Source organism: Salvelinus sp. IW2-2015, linkage group LG33 (genome assembly GCF_002910315.2).
Source record: "Salvelinus sp. IW2-2015 linkage group LG33, ASM291031v2, whole genome shotgun sequence".
Taxonomy (NCBI): Eukaryota; Metazoa; Chordata; class Actinopteri; order Salmoniformes; family Salmonidae; genus Salvelinus; species Salvelinus sp. IW2-2015.
Genome location: NC_036872.1, coordinates 22,058,271 through 22,073,837, shown reverse-complemented (window position 1 = coordinate 22,073,837; position 15,567 = coordinate 22,058,271). Strand labels below are relative to the sequence as shown.

The following is a 15,567-nucleotide window of genomic DNA, read 5'->3' as shown; positions in this document are numbered from 1 at the left end:
ACAGAAATGTGAGTGAGTGCTCTCCACCAGAAAGTCTTTATTTTAACACAGGTCAGGAAATAGCATGCAGTCATACATAATAGGCTAATCACGAAGTACCCCTTKTTACATAGACTACATCGCCTTGAGAACACGAATATTGCCTGCCCCCAGCCAACCCCACACCCCCTCAGTCACTGGTTGACTCTTCATAGACCAGCGCAGCATCCAGGGGCAGAGTCTTCATGTTGTAGCATCCTATGGCCGCCTTACTTACCACTGGACACAAGTCCTGCTCACACCACCTGTAACACACACAGATACACACATTTAATGCTAGAACTATTAGCCTACAATTAGTAAGGACTAGGGCAGGGCTCTCCAACCCTGTTCCTGGAGAACTACCAGGAACAGTAAAGCTACCCTCTAGGTTTTCGCTCCAACCCTAATCTAGCACACCCGATTCTAATAATTAGCTGGAGTGAAAACCTAGAGGGTAGCTTTACTGGAACAGGGTTGGAGAGCTCTGGACTATGGACTAGTGGTGGGGACGGATGTGTGTTTACCGCAGAGCAGCATAGGCATCAGAGTGAGAGGCTCCCTCCCATGAGGCGTGGTCAATGAGCAGAGCCCCTGAAACACACACACAGATGTGGTCACAATACATCCTCAGGGCAAGCCAACTCTGGCAATGGTTAACTGAGAAAGGTGACGGGCTATACAGTAAGTGCTACCTGTTATGCCAATGCTCAGTTAAAAATCGAATTGTATTTGTCACATGTACCGAAAACAACAGGTGTAAACTTTACCGTGAAATGCTTGCTTACGGGCCCTTCCCAATGATGTAGAGTAAAAAATATCAAATAGAAAGTGTGTAGTACCCATATAAATGCGTGCCAAACTGTATGCCAGGTCTCGTGCTGCCAGCTCCATAAAGCCAGGTGGTTTGAGAGCAGCGGCCTGCAGGAACTCTCTCAGACCAGAGAGAGCGCTGTCTACTGATCTCACAGCCACAGACAGGGAGGGGAGGGAGGCTGCTGCCAGCAGGGACTGGGGGATGAGTAAGAGGGAGAGACGCAGATAGAGGGAGAAAGTCGGAATTTGTATAGCAATCAACAGATGTTGTAGGGTCTTTTTCATTTTTTAATAGTAACAGTATTTCATGCCTGCCATTCAATGTTGGTGCAAGGAGGATGATGCTAGATAAACGCTGCGGAAACTAACTAAATATCCCAAATGGGATCTTAACTGTCTAAGTCTATCAACAAAAACTAAGCTCAGTAAAAAATATATACAGTACCAGTCAAAGGTTTGGATACACCTACTCATTCAAGAGTTTTTCTTTGTTTTTACTATTTCCTACATAGAATAATAGTGAAGACATCAAAACTATGAAATAACACATATGGAATCATGTAGTAACCAAAAAAGTGTTAAACAAATCAAAATATATCTTATATTTGTGATTATTCAAAGTAGCCACCCTTTGCCTTGATGACAGCTTTGGCAGCTCTTGGCATTTTTTCAACCAGCTTCATGAGGTAGTCACCTGGAATGCATTTCAATTAACAGGTGTGCCTTGTTAAAAGTTAATTTGTGGAATTTCTTTCCTTCTTAATGCGTTTGAGCCAATCAGTTGTGTTGTGACAAGGTAGGGGTGGTATACAGAAGATAGCCCTATTTGGTAAAATACCAAGTCCATATTATGGCAAGAACAGCTCAAATAAGCAAAGAGAAACGACAGTCCATCATTACTTTAAGACATGAAGGTCAGTCAATAGGGAAAATGTCAAGAACTTTGAAAGTTTCTTCAAGTGCAGTCGCAAAAACCATCAAGCACGATGATGAAACTGGCTCTCATGAGGACCGCCACAGGAAAGGAAGTTACCTCTGCTGCAGAGGATAAGTTCATTAGAGTTACCAGCCTCAGAAATTGCAGCCCAAATAAATGCTTCAGAGTTCAAGTAACAGACATCTCAACATCAACTGTTTAGAGGAGACTGCGTGATTCGGGCCTTCATGCTCAATTGCTGCAAATAAAACACTTCTAAAGGACACCAATAAGAAGAAGATACTTTATTGGGCCAAGAAACACAAGCAATGGACATTAGAGCAGTTGAAATCTGTCCTTTGGTCTGATGAGTCCAAATTTGAGATTTTTGGTTCCAACCGCCGTGTCTTTGTGAGACGCAGAGGATGAACGGATGATCTCCGCATGTGTGGTTCCCACCATGAAGCATGGAGGAGGTGGTGGTGTGGGGGTGCTTTGATGGTTACACTGTCTGTGATTTATTTAAAATTCAATGCACAATTAACCAGCATGTCTACCACAGCATTCTGCAGCGATACGCCATCCCATCTGGTTTGTGCTTAGTGGGACTATCATTTGTTTTTCAACTGGACAATGACCCAACAAACCTCCAAGCTGTGTAAGGGCTATTTGATCAGATGACCTGGCCTCCACAATCACCCGTCCTCAACCCAATTGAGATGGTTTGGGATGAGTTGGACCGCAGAGTGAAGGAAAAGCAGCCAACAAGTGCTCAGCATATGTGGGAAATCCTTCAAGAGGGTTAGAAAAGCATTCCAGGAGAAGCTGGTTGAGAGAATGCCAAGAGTGTGCAAAGCTGTCAAAGGCAAAGGGTGGCTATTTGAAGAATCTCAAAAATAAAATACACTGCTCAAAAAAATAAAGGGAACACTTAAACAACACAATGTAACTCCAAGTCAATCACACTTCTGTGAAATCAAACTGTCCACTTAGGAAGCAACACTGATTGACAAAAAATTTCACATGCTGTTGTGCAAATGGAATAGACAACAGGTGGAAATTATAGGCAATTAGCAAGACACCCCCAATAAAGGAGTGGTTCTGCAGGTGGTGACCACAGACCACTTCTCAGTTCCTATGCTTCCTGGCTGATGTTTTGATCACTTTTGAATGCTGGCGGTGCTTTCACTCTAGTGGTAGCATGAGACGGAGTCTACAACCCACACAAGTGGCTCAGGTAGTGCAGCTCATTCAGGATGGCACATCAATGCAAGCTGTGGCAAGAAGGTTTGCTGTGTCTGTCAGCGTAGTGTCCAGAGCATGGAGGCGCTACCAGGAGACAGGCCAGTACATCAGGAGACGTGGAGGAGGCCGTAGGAGGGCAACAACCCAGCAGCAGGACCGCTACCTCCGCCTTTGTGCAAGGAGGAGCAGGAGGAGCACTGCCAGAGCCCTGCAAAATGACCTCCAGCAGGCCACAAATGTGCATGTGTCTGCTCGAACGGTCAGAAACAGACTCCATGAGGGTGGTATGAGGGCCCGACGTCCACAGGTGGGGGTTGTGCTTACAGCCCAACACCGTGCAGGACGTTTGGCATTTGCCAGAGAACACCAAGATTGGCAAATTCGCCACTGGCGCCCTGTGCTCTTCACAGATGAAAGCAGGTTCACACTGAGCACGTGACAGACGTGACAGAGTCTGGAGACGCCGTGGAGAACGTTCTGCTGCCTGCAACATCCTCCAGCATGACCGGTTTGGCGGTGGGTCAGTCATGGTGTGGGGTGGCATTTCTTTGAGGGGCCGCACAGCCCTCCATGTGCTCGCCAGAGGTAGCCTGACTGCCATTAGGTACCGAGATGAGATCCTCAGACCCCTTGTGAGACCATATGCTGGTGCGGTTGGCCCTGGGTTCCTCCTAATGCAAGACAATGCTAGACCTCATGTGGCTGGAGTGTGTCAGCAGTTCCTGCAAGAGGAAGGCATTGATGCTATGGACTGGCCCGCCCGTTCCCCAGACCTGAATCCAATTGAGCACATCTGGGACATCATGTCTCGCTCCATCCACCAACGCCACGTTGCACCACAGACTGTCCAGGAGTTGGCGGATGCTTTAGTCCAGGTCTGGGAGGAGATCCCTCAGGAGACCAACCGCCACCTCATCAGGAGCATGCCCAGGCGTTGTAGGGAGGTAATACAGGCACGTGGAGGCCACACACACTACTGAGCCTCATTTTGACTTGTTTTAAGGACATTACATCAAAGTTGGATCAGCCTGTAGTGTGGTTTTCCACTTTAATTTTGAGTGTGACTCCAAATCCAGACCTCCATGGGTTGATAAATTTGATTTCCATTGATAATTTTTGTATGATTTTGTTGTCAGCACATTCAACTATGTAAAGAAAAAAGTATTTAATAAGAATATTTCAWTCATTCAGATCTAGGATGTGTTATTTTAGTGTTCCCTTTATTTTTTTTGAGCAGTGTATATTTTGATTTGTTTAACACTTTTTTGGTTACTACATGATTCAATATGTGTTATTTCATAGTTTGATGTCTTCACTATTACTGTACAATGTAGAAAATAGGAAGAAAATGCTGGAAAATGCTGTCGTACACGTCGATCCAGAGCATCCCAAACATACTCAATGGGTGACATGTCTGGTGATTATGCAGGCCATGGAATAACTGGGACATTTACAGCTTCCAGGAATTGTGACATGGGGCTGTGCATTATCATGCTGAAACATGAGGTGATGGTAGTGGATAAATGGCACAACAATGGGCCTCAGGATCTCGTCACGGTATCTCTGTGCATTCAAATGACCATCAATAAAATGCAATTGTGATCGTTGTCCGTAGTTTATGCCTGCCCATACCATAATCCCACCATGGGGCACAATGTTGACATCAGCAAACCGCTTGCCAACACAACACCATACACGCCGTCTGCCCGTTACAGTTGAAACCACGATTAATCCGTGAAGAGCACACTTCTCCAGCGTGCCAGTGGCCATTGAAGGTGAGCATTTGCCCACTGAAGTCGATTATGACGCCGAACTGCAGTCAGGTCAAGACCCTGTTGAGGACGACGTACACGCAGATGAGCTTCCCTCAGACGGTTTCTGACAGTTTGTGCAGAAATTCTTTAGTTGTGCAAACTCAGTTTCATCAGCTGTCCGGGTGGCTGGTCTCAGACGATCCCGCAAGTGAAGAAGCCGGATGTGGAGGTCCTGGGCTGGCGTGGTTACACGTGGTCTGCGGTTGTGAGGCCAATAGGACGCCAAATTCTTGGAAACAACGTTGGAGGCAGCTTATGGTAGAGAATTCTTATGAACATCTCATGTATCTCCCGGGTGGCGCAGTGGTCTAGGGCACTGCATCGCAGTGCTAGCTGCGCCACCAGAGTCCTTGGGTTCGCGCCCAGGCTGGGCTGGGTTCGCGCCCAGGCTCTGTCGCAGCCGGCCGCAACCGGGAGATCCGTGGGGCGACGCACAATTGGCATAGCGTCGTCCGGGTTAGGGAGGGTTTGGACGGTAGGGAGGGTTTGGCCGGTAGGGATATCCTTGTCTCAGTATGTAAAAAAAAAATGTAATAAAATGTATGCACTCTACTGTAAGTCGCTCTGGATAAGAGCGTCTGCTCTTGGCCGGTAGGGATATCCTTGTGTCAGTATGTAAAAATGTAATAAAATGTATGCACTCTACTGTAAGTCGCTCTGGATAAGAGCGTCTGCTAAATGACTAAAATGTAAAATGTAACATTAAATTCTCTGGCAACAGCTCTGGTGGACATTCCTGCAGTCAGCATGCCAATTGCACGCTACCTCAAAACATCTGTGGCATTGTGTTGTGTGACAAAACTGTACATTTTAGAGTGGCCTTTTATTGTCCCCAGCACAAAGTGCACCTGTGTAATGATAATGCTGTTTAACCAGCTTATTGATATGCCACACCTGTCAGGTGGATGGATTGTCTTGGCAAAGGAGAAATGCTCACTAACAGGAATGTAAACAACATTTTCGAGAAATAAGCTTTGTGTGACTATGGAACATTTCTCAGATATTTTATTTCAGCTCATGAAACATGGGACCAACACTTCACATGCTGTGTTTATATTTCTGTTCAGTGTAATTAGAATAATAAAACAATCCCCATAAAAAAAAAACTGTCAGTTTAAGCTAGAAATATATATTTTTGCATTCGATGCTTCTCAATCCACCGCTTCCACCGATGTCGTACTTCCGCATGTGCGGTGAAAGGTGACAGAGCTAGAGTGGTGTTTGTCAGACCATGAGACATCACGAAAATCTCACAAAATGGTCTGTTACGTCCCAACAGTTTGGACTACACACTAACATGTTGGTGGTTCTGCTCTAGGATGCCTACAGGCCTGAAGGTCCCCGGTACCAGTTGGAAAAAMGAATGGAAGTATATATGGAGACTGTTTAGTGCCAAAAATAAGGGGTTAAATACATGTTTCCAGATCTTTCTTATATCTCTCAGATATAGGACAGACACTTCAGAACAAACTTCCTTTTGATATCTGTTGTTCCATGTAGTGAATCTGTTATTCAATGCTTTTGTATGGGCTAACAGCAGTTAGGCCAAATAAAAATGTTCATCATATAATAATTATAATTTTTTTATACTTCAATAGGTCTTAAAATTAAAAATCAAATAGCTAAATGATCCTTGGTATGACCTTCTTAAAACAATTCCATATAGCTTAGTAGAACCCCCCCAACCCCCGGCTTAGACAAGGCTTAGTCAGTAGAGGGTTAAGGGACCCTGACCTGAGTGTGTGTGAAGTAGGCCTGCAGTACGAGGCCCGAGCTCCGAGAGACGCAGCGCAGAACATCAAGAGACAGAACATTAGTGGTCCCCTCCCAGATACTCAACACCTAGAAATAGAGTGAGAGAGAGAAGAGGTACTGTCAGGGCTGGATTACCGAATAGGAGCGAGGGGCATGTGACCTGGGCAGGGCTCTAAAATGAGCACTGTGCGACTAGGAAAAATATTAAAATTATAAGGATACGCTGTACCGTTGTTAACGAGTGCCCTAGAGAAAAAAGTGTGCAGATTTGATAGCGTCATGGTTGCACCATTACTACAGTGAAAACGGTTTGCTTGTAGCCCAATCAGGTCAAAAGATCTGACCCATAGTACCTGAATTGCCAGGACCGCATTTTACATTCATAAACCATGTTGTGGGCAGTTCAAAAACTACTTGCGCGTAGTTAACCATTTGTTTACACTTTGTTGAGTCAGGTTATCTCAAAGGGTTAGCTAGCTAACAACGTGGTAACTTTACCAGTATATCCAAACATTTTGGGTCACAGAAAGAAAGGTAAAGGGATAGCTTCTTTAGGGGATCAATGATCATAGCAATGAATGAATGACAGGTCTCTTGTATGTCATCATCACAAACCTGACTTTTTTAAAGAGACAGTGTACAATTTTCTATGTACTCCATATCAATTGGAAAACAGTGCTTTTACACAATGTAGACACCTAATATTCCACACATTACTTTGTAATTTCAATGACAGGTATTCGTATCAACATCTTAGCTTAACTAATGCCTTTATAGTGTTAAATATTAGTTTATCGGGCACAACATGTGCTTCAAAAGTAAATTGAATTCATATAATCCCAATATAGGCTATATCTCAATAAATGTTTTGAAATCGTATTTTCTGGGGCTCCTACATTTTATGTGGTGAGCACCAATTGGGAGCACCAGTGCTACCAATTAAATATTTAAATTTAGAGCCCTGGCCCCGGGGCCCCCGACTTCCTTGGTGCCCCCAACCAAAAATATGTTTTTTGTATGATAGAAACATGTGTAGAATTGCAGGAAATTCACCTTCAAACTGCACAATTTTCTCTCAGCCTCATGGCACAAGGTGAACAATGGCATGAGATGAGCTATAAAACAGTATCGTTTTTCTATCTGACCCATAGCAAAAAGTGTCGAATTGCAGAACATTTGCACCCTGGAGGTCGGGGCCCCAAATGCAGTAGTCTGGCCCTGGGTACTGTTGCACTACAACTATTGCCACTCAATTGTTGCTGTTGAGTAACAGACTGAAAGTAACAAACTACTTCATCCATAACTTTACTCCATTACGTAACACAAAGTAAGTCTGTGTACATCATGTGACTACCTACCTGAGCATCTCTGAGCATTGCAGGTAGTCCCGTGTCCTCGATGTAGCCCTGCCCCCCAAAACTCTCCAGCCCCTCGGAAATCACGGCAACCGCCTGAGACACACAGGGATGGTACACACACACACACCCTGCATCACCTCACACACATCTCTAATGCCTTTATACAACGACAAAAATGATTAAATACACACACCAGTTTTCCACTGCCATCTGCCAGTATTAACCAATGTCTATGTACTGATTTCTGATGTAATGTAATTGGCTACCTGTTTGTTGACAAAAACAGAGTGTTTGTGTGCGTGTGTGTACCTGTTTGCCAGTGTAGAGTTTAGCCACAGGTGTGAGCAGGCGAAGGAGGTGAGTCTCCAGCTGGGAGGAGTGGCCTGTCTCCTCTCGGCCAATCAGACGACAGACGTCCATCACCAGCAGGAACGCTCCTCGAGTCTCCACCTATAGGAGGAAGGTATTGAGGGGAGGAAGAAGAGAAAAAGAGAGCTGAAGTGTGTGAAGACAAGGTGGAGACAAGTGGTAGGTTTAGGGGTTATAGTAGGGTATTCTATTTTACAACTTTATATTCAGCTGACCTCCATCCTAGCGAGGGTCTGCATGTGAAGGGGATGGTCTCTTAAGAGCTTCCCAAAGGTAGAGCGACGTGTGGCGTAGTCACGAGCAAGCTGGAGTACCCTGCGCGCGCACACACACACACACACACACACACACACACACACACACACACACACACACACACACACACACACACACACACACACCATCAATACACACTCTTGACCGTTAGTACGGCAGTGGGTAGTAGTGAATAGATGTCCTACCTCCTCATACCAGCCACAGCAGACACGCTGTTATGGATACGAGTCACAGTCAGCATGTTGGCTATACACGCCACACCTCTCCCCTCTTCTGACAGCTGAGAAAGAAGGGAGGAATGTTAGTGTCTGTGAGAGTGAGAGTGAGAGTGAGGGTGAGAGTGAGATAGAGAATCTGACCCTGTGAGCAGGCAGGCCGTCCAGCAGCAGCTCGGCAGTGGGCATCTGTCTGGTTCCCAGTTTGTCCTTCAGTCTTTGGACCTCGATGCCCTGAACCATCCCCTGCTCATCACGCACTGCAGCATAGAACATAGACAGACCCCTACTGCCCTGAGACGGACATACACACACACACCAGTTAGGAGGAGGAAGACAGATGTGCGTGGGGGGGGATTTAATGGGTCAGAGAATCAGGAGTGAGGAGGTCAAGTAAGAGGTGAGGGGTCAGGGATCTGGTGTTAGTATGAGCGGAAGAGTAAGGAGTAAAGAACTGAAAAAATTAGGGCTGATGAACATTGAGTGGTACCGATGTGGTCTGTCCGTCTACGTCTGTGACTCTGGCCAGTGTGAGAGTCATGTCTGCATCTGTAGCCGAGGTGAACCACTTGAAACCTGACAGTCTGTATGTACCATCACTCTGAGGCAACGCTACGGTCTCTGTACCATTGCCTAGACACACACACGTTCACACACACAAATACCATTATCATCAGTAGGCATGGAACCCATCATCATCTAATACATTGTATGTAACCAACCAGAGAGAATACAGACACACTGACCTACGTCAGATCCGCCCCTGCGTTCAGTCATCCACTGTCCAGACGTCCAGAAGTGCTCAGGGTCACGAGAGGTCAGGCGGCTGAAGGCGTCCGCTACTGGCCAAGACACACCCAGAGACTAGGCATGCACACACAGACACGCAGACAAGTTTATGAATCAGAATATCACAAGTTGTAGTGACTTTGTGTTTGTGTGTGGAACACAAATCAACAAATCATCAATTCCAACATGAGCAGTGATAACCAGTAAAGTTAATTCAGACAGACAGACACACACAAACAAACATACACACACCTGTATAACCTTGGCAGCTCCATCAGTCATAGCCAGAGGACAGGTGTAGAGACCAGAGGAGGGAGAGTACAGATACAGCTTACACATCTGGTACACACGACTGGAACACACACACACACACACACTTTATATTAGTACTAAACTCAGCAAAAAAAGAAACGTCCCTTTTTCAGGACCCTGTCTTTCAGAGATAATTCGTAAAAATCCAAATAACTTCACAGATCTTCATTGTAAAGGGTTTAAACACTGTTTCCCATGCTTGTTCAATGAACCATAAACAATTAATGAACATGCACCTGGGGAATGGTATTTAAGACACTAACAGATTACAGACGGTAGGCAATTAAGGTCACAGTTATGAAAACTTAGGACACTAAAGAGGCCTTTCTACTGACTCTGAAAAACACCAAAAGAAAGATMCCCAGTGTCTCTGCTCATCTGTGTGAACGTGCCTTAGGCATGCTGCAAGGAGGCATGAGGACTGCAGATGTGGCCAGGGAAATAAATTGCAATGTCCATACTGTGAGATGCCTAACACAGCGCTACAGGGAGACAGGACGGACAGCTGACCGTCCTCGCAGTGGCAGACCACGTGTAACAACACCTGTACAGGATCGGTACATCCAAACGTCACACCTGCGGGACAGGTACAGGACGACAACAACAACTGCCCGAGTTACACGAGGAACGCACAATCCCTCCATCAGTGCTCAGACTGTCCGCAATAGGCTGAGAGAGGCTGGACTGAGGGCTTGTAGGCGTGTTGTAAGGCAGGTCCTCTCCAGACATCACCGGCAACAACATCGCCCACCGTTGCTGGACCAGACAGGACTGGCAAAAAGTGGTCTTCACTGACGAGTCACGGTTTTGTCTCACCAGGGGTGATGGTCGGATTTGCGTTTATCATCGAAGGAATGAACGTTACACCGAGGCCTGTACTCTGGAGCAGGATCGATTTGGAGGTGGAGGGTCCGTCATGGTCTGGGGCGGTGTGTCACAGCATCATCGGACTGAGCTTGTTGTCATTGCAGGCAATCTCAACACTGTGCGTTACAGGGAAGACATCCTCATCTCTCATGTGGTAGCCTTCCTGCAGGCTCATCCAGACATGACCTTCCAGAATGACAATGCCACCAGCCATACTGCTCGTTCTGTGTGTGATTTCCTGCAAGACAGGAATGTCAGTGTTCTGGCCATGGTCAGTGAAGAGCCCGGATCTCAATCCCATTGAGCACGTCTGTGGACCTGTTGGATCGAAAGGTGAGGGCTAGGGCCATTCCCCCCAGAAATGTCCGGGAACTTGCAGGTGCCTTGGTGGAAGAGGTGGGTAACATCTCACAGCAAGAACTGGCAAATCTGGTGCAGTCCATGAGGAGGAGATGCATTGCAGTACTTAATGCAGCTGGTGCCACACCAGATACTGACGTGTACTTTGGATTTTCACCCCCCCCTTTGTTCAGGGACCTAATATTCCATTTCTGTTAGTCACATGTCTGTGGAACTTGTTCAGTTATATCTCACGGGTTGTTGAATCTTGTTATGTTCATACAAATATTTACACATGTGAAGTTTGCTGAAAATAAACGCAGTTGACAGTGAGAGGACGTTTCTTTTTTTGCTGAGTTTATATTTAACCTTAGCTGACACATACTATTGGTGTATGAAATTCTAATAATGTCAAGTCACAAAATGCCAATGAGTTGTTTCTGAAATTAATGTCACTTAAATGTTTTTATGTTCGCTGTGTGTTTGTCAGGTGAGTGTATATGTATTAGGGTTTAGGTAAGGATTCAGTGTGTGTTTGTCAAGTGAGTGTATATGTATTAGGGTTTAGGTAAGGATTCAGTGTGTATGGTTCAGGTACACCTCCACTCCCCGTAGCTCCTCTCGTATCCGATGGCAACCAGCCCCTCCTGTGCTGATAGGTCCTTCATGCGTTGCCAGGCAGGGGAAGTGACAATGCGGTCAACACGGCAACCCCAGGGGTCATAGGTCACCAACCGAGGGGGTGTGACCTCACACTCCCGACCCCACCCATCCACCTCACGCACCAATCGGTCTCCAAACACACGCAGGTCGGAATACACTGCCTGGGAACACACACACCATCATCGTCAGTGACTAACAGATAAAGCATCATCGTCATAGTTTCAATCCATTCTGAAACATTATGGCATACACAGTACACACACACCTCACTGGGCAGGTGTCTCCTCAGGTATCCCTGTAGCAGAGCGTCCTCCAGGAAGGGGTTCTTCAGCATTGGCCTCTCCTGGAAGAACCCTCCAATCATGGCCCGGGAGAACTCTGCCTGCCCCTCTGCTCCGGGGACATCTTGGGGAGGCCGAACCAGTTCCTTCTGAACCATGCACACAGAGGTGCTGCGTGACAGCGGCCGATACAATCCGGTACACACCCGGTAACTGTGTCTAGTGACCTGTCGGTTCACAGCCATCATCCAGGAGCTCAGACGTCAAGCCACTGGCCTGAATATGATACAAAGTAAACTGATTTCTTCAAAACAGCAGCTGCATTTCTTTAGTTACATTTAAAGGCCTACTCCTTGATTTGAAAAATAACAAACACCAGCCGTCACTTCTATAAAGCTAGCTAAACATTATAAGTGATATTTAACAAGAATCAATTGATTTATATATATATATATATATATATATATATATAAATAATTCATTTAAATGATCATAAATACCTGTAAATATTCAGTGGGCCTTTAATAAGAAATCACACGTATTTGCGGAAGGAAATATTATGGACTGCAGCTTTAATAATAGTCTACAAAAACGAATGAATGAAATTAACAGTCAACACCTCTCATGTCATGTGTGGTCAAAAACTATTTCAACTTTTAGTTTAGTAATTCGAATAAAAAAACGCAAAAAAAAACATTATGCAATGCCAACGTGTGAAAAGCTTGTGACTCAAAAGTGTGTCAAAGTTCAGGCACTGTAGCAACGGAGCAATCTATGCTGCACGGTAGTCTACCAATGGTTGTCAAACGTTTACAAAATATGTGGTTAGAAAAGCTTGAAGGAAAACGAATAAATATGCCTTACTAAACAATCCCTTCTGCAATTTTGTTTTTACCGTTCAGACTTCAACGAATCCCCTCCTACTTTCCTTCAAAATAAAGGAGCAACCTCTGGTCTCGTTATAAGTCTATCAACCTTCAAAATAAAAGTCTGGAACATCAGACTAGACAGCTGCTTTTCAGAAGATATACATAGCTTCTACAATGAAATAAATGACAACCCTATAGTAAAGATCTAGAACTCTCAGTTGAAAAACATCATATTCAGTGCAATACAAAAAATAACCAAAAACCAATAACTATGTGTGACCAACTCCGTGGCCTTGTGGTTAGTGTCCACCCTGAGATTGGAAAGTTGTGTGCTTAATCCCTGGCCGAGTCATACCAAAGACTGTTAAAATGAGAAAAATAAGAGAGATAAAGAGATACATTTTTTAAAATAAATTCGGGGGTAAGGCCCTGTGATAGACCAGTGTCCTGGGAGTGTACTTGTACATCAAGCTGCCTTACGCTATAGGAACAGGAGATAGGCTCCTGCCCTATCAAATCAAATCAAATGTATTTATATAGCCCTTCTTACATCAGCTGATATCTCAAAGTGCTGTACAGAAACCCAGCCTAAAACCCCAAACAATGCAGGTGTAGAAGCACGGTGGCTAAGAAAAACTCCATAGAAAGGCCAAAACCTAGGAAGAAACCTAGAGAGGAACCAGGCTATGAGGGGTGGCCAGTCCTCTTCTGGCTGTGCCGGGTGAAGATTATAACAGAACATGGCCAAGATGTTTTCAAATGTTCAAAAATGACCAGCATGGTCAAATAATAATAATCACAGTAGTTGTCGAGGTGCAACAAGTCAGCACCTCAGGAGTAAATGTCAGTTGGCTTTTCATAGCCGATCATTAAGAGTATCTGTACCGCTCCTGCTGTCTCTAGAGAGTTGAACACAGCAGGTCTGGGACAGGTAGCACGTCCGGTGAACAGGTCAGGGTTCCATAGCCGCAGGCAGAACAGTTGAAACTGGAGCAGCAGCACGGCCAGGTGGACTGGGGACAGCAAGGAGTCATCAGGCCAGTAGTCCTGAGGCATGGTTCTAGAGCTCAGGTCCTCCGAGAGAGAGAAAGAAAGAAAGAGAGAATTAGAGAGAGCATACTTAAATTCACACAGGACACCAGATAAGACAGGAGAAGTACTCCAGATATAACAGACTGAACCTAGCCCCCCGACACATAAACTACTGCAGCATAAATACTGGAGGCTGAGACAGGGGGTCAGGAGACACTGTGGCCCATCCGATGATACCCCCGGACAGGGCCAAACAGGCAGGATATAACCCCACCCACTTTGCCAAAGCACAGCCCCACACCACTAGAGGATATCTTCAACCACCAACTTACCATCCTGAGACAAGCCGAGTATAGCCCACAAAGATCTCCGCCACGGTACAACCCAAGGGGGGGCCCCAACCCGGACAGGAAGATCACGTCAGTGACTCGACCCACTCAAGTGGACACACCCCTCTTAGAGACGGCATGGAAGAGCACCAGTAAGCCAGTGACTCAGCCCCTGTAATAGGGTTAGAGGCAGAGAATCCCAGTGGAGAGAGGGAACCGGCCAGGCAGACACAGCAAGGGCGGTTCGTTGCTCCAGAGCCTTTCCGTTCACCTTCACACTCCTGGGCCAGACTACACTCAATCATATGACCTACTGAAGAGATGAGTCTTCAGTAAAGACTTAAAGGTTGAGACCGAGTCTGCGTCTCTCACAATGGGTAGGCAGACCGTTCCATATAAATGGAGCTCTATAGGAGAAAGCCCTGCCTCCAGCTGTTTGCTTAGAAATTCTTGGACAATTAGGAGGCCTGCGTCTTGTGACCGAGCGTACATGTAGGTATGTACGGCAGGACCAAATCGTAAAGATAGGTAGGAGCAAGCCCATGTAATGCTTTGTAGGTTAGCAGTAAAACATTGAAATCAGCCCTTGCCTTAACAGGAAGCCAGTGTAGGGAGGCTAGCACTGGAGTAATATGATCAAATGTTTTGGTTCTAGTCAGGATTCTAGCAGCCGTATTTAGCACTAACTGAAGTTTATTTAGTGCTTTATCCAGGTAGCCGGAAAGTAGAGCATTGCAGTATCTAACCTAGAAGTAACAAAAGCATGGATGAATTTTTCTGCATTATTTTTGGACAGAAAGTTTCAGATTTTTGCAATGTTACGTAGATGGAAAAAAGCTGTCCTTGAAACAGTCTTGATTAGTTCGTCAAAAGAGAGATCAGGGTCCAGAATAACGCAGAGGTCCTTCACAGTTTTATTTTGAGACGACTGTACAACCATCAAGATTAATTGTCAGATTCAACAGAAGATCTCTTTGTTTCTTGGACCTAGAACAAGCATCTCTGTTTTGTCGAGTTTAAAGTGAAAGTTTGCAGCCATCCACTTCCTTATGTCTGGAAACACAGGCTTCTAGCGAGGGCAATTTGTGGGCTTCACCATGTTTCATTGAAATGTACAGCTGTGTGTCATCCGCATAGCAGTGAAAGTTCACATTATGTTTTCGAAATGACATCCCCAAGAGGTAAAATATATAGTGAAAAACATAGTGGTCCTAAAACGGAACCTTGAGGAACACCGAAATTTACAGTTGATTTGTCAGAGGACAAACCATTCACAGAGACAAACTGGATCTTTCCGACAGATA

General features: G+C 45.4%; 1 protein-coding gene across 3 annotated transcripts; it reads right to left on the bottom strand.

The window, feature by feature from the left end:
- Positions 1-20: 20 nt before the first annotated feature.
- LOC111957529 (acyl-CoA dehydrogenase family member 11) lies at positions 21-13,009 on the bottom strand. 3 transcript variants are annotated; one of them, XM_023978378.2, is made up of 15 exons: positions 12,929-13,009; positions 12,018-12,309; positions 11,690-11,913; positions 9,824-9,923; positions 9,529-9,646; positions 9,273-9,415; positions 8,927-9,076; positions 8,753-8,847; positions 8,507-8,606; positions 8,232-8,372; positions 7,923-8,015; positions 6,544-6,651; positions 861-1,029; positions 546-612; positions 21-284 (listed from the first exon to the last, which is right to left on the bottom strand). In XM_023978378.2, the coding sequence occupies exons 2-15, from the start codon at positions 12,279-12,281 to the stop codon at positions 170-172; spliced, it is 1,887 nt and encodes a 628-aa protein (XP_023834146.1). In that variant the 5' UTR covers positions 12,282-12,309; positions 12,929-13,009; the 3' UTR covers positions 21-169. The 3 variants fall into 3 exon arrangements, with proteins under 3 accessions (XP_023834146.1, XP_070293163.1, XP_023834147.1); XM_070437062.1 differs by having other exon boundaries at positions 12,898-12,950; XM_023978379.2 differs by lacking the exon at positions 12,929-13,009 and adding an exon at positions 12,534-12,622.
- Between the last annotated feature and the right edge of the window lie 2,558 nt (positions 13,010-15,567).

What these genes read in the sequence shown, in the direction of transcription:
- LOC111957529 (XM_023978378.2), bottom strand. Translation starts at nt 12,281, where the DNA reads ATGATGGCTGTGAACCGACAGGTCACTAGACACAGTTACCGGGTGTGT. An exon ending in CAGGGGCGGATCTGACGTAG is followed by an intron (nt 9,416 to 9,528) that starts GTCAGTGTGTCT and finishes GTGTGTGTCTAG; the next exon opens with GCAATGGTACAGAGACCGTA. An exon ending in CAATGCTCAGAGATGCTCAG is followed by an intron (nt 6,652 to 7,922) that starts GTAGGTAGTCAC and finishes CTCTATTTCTAG; the next exon opens with GTGTTGAGTATCTGGGAGGG.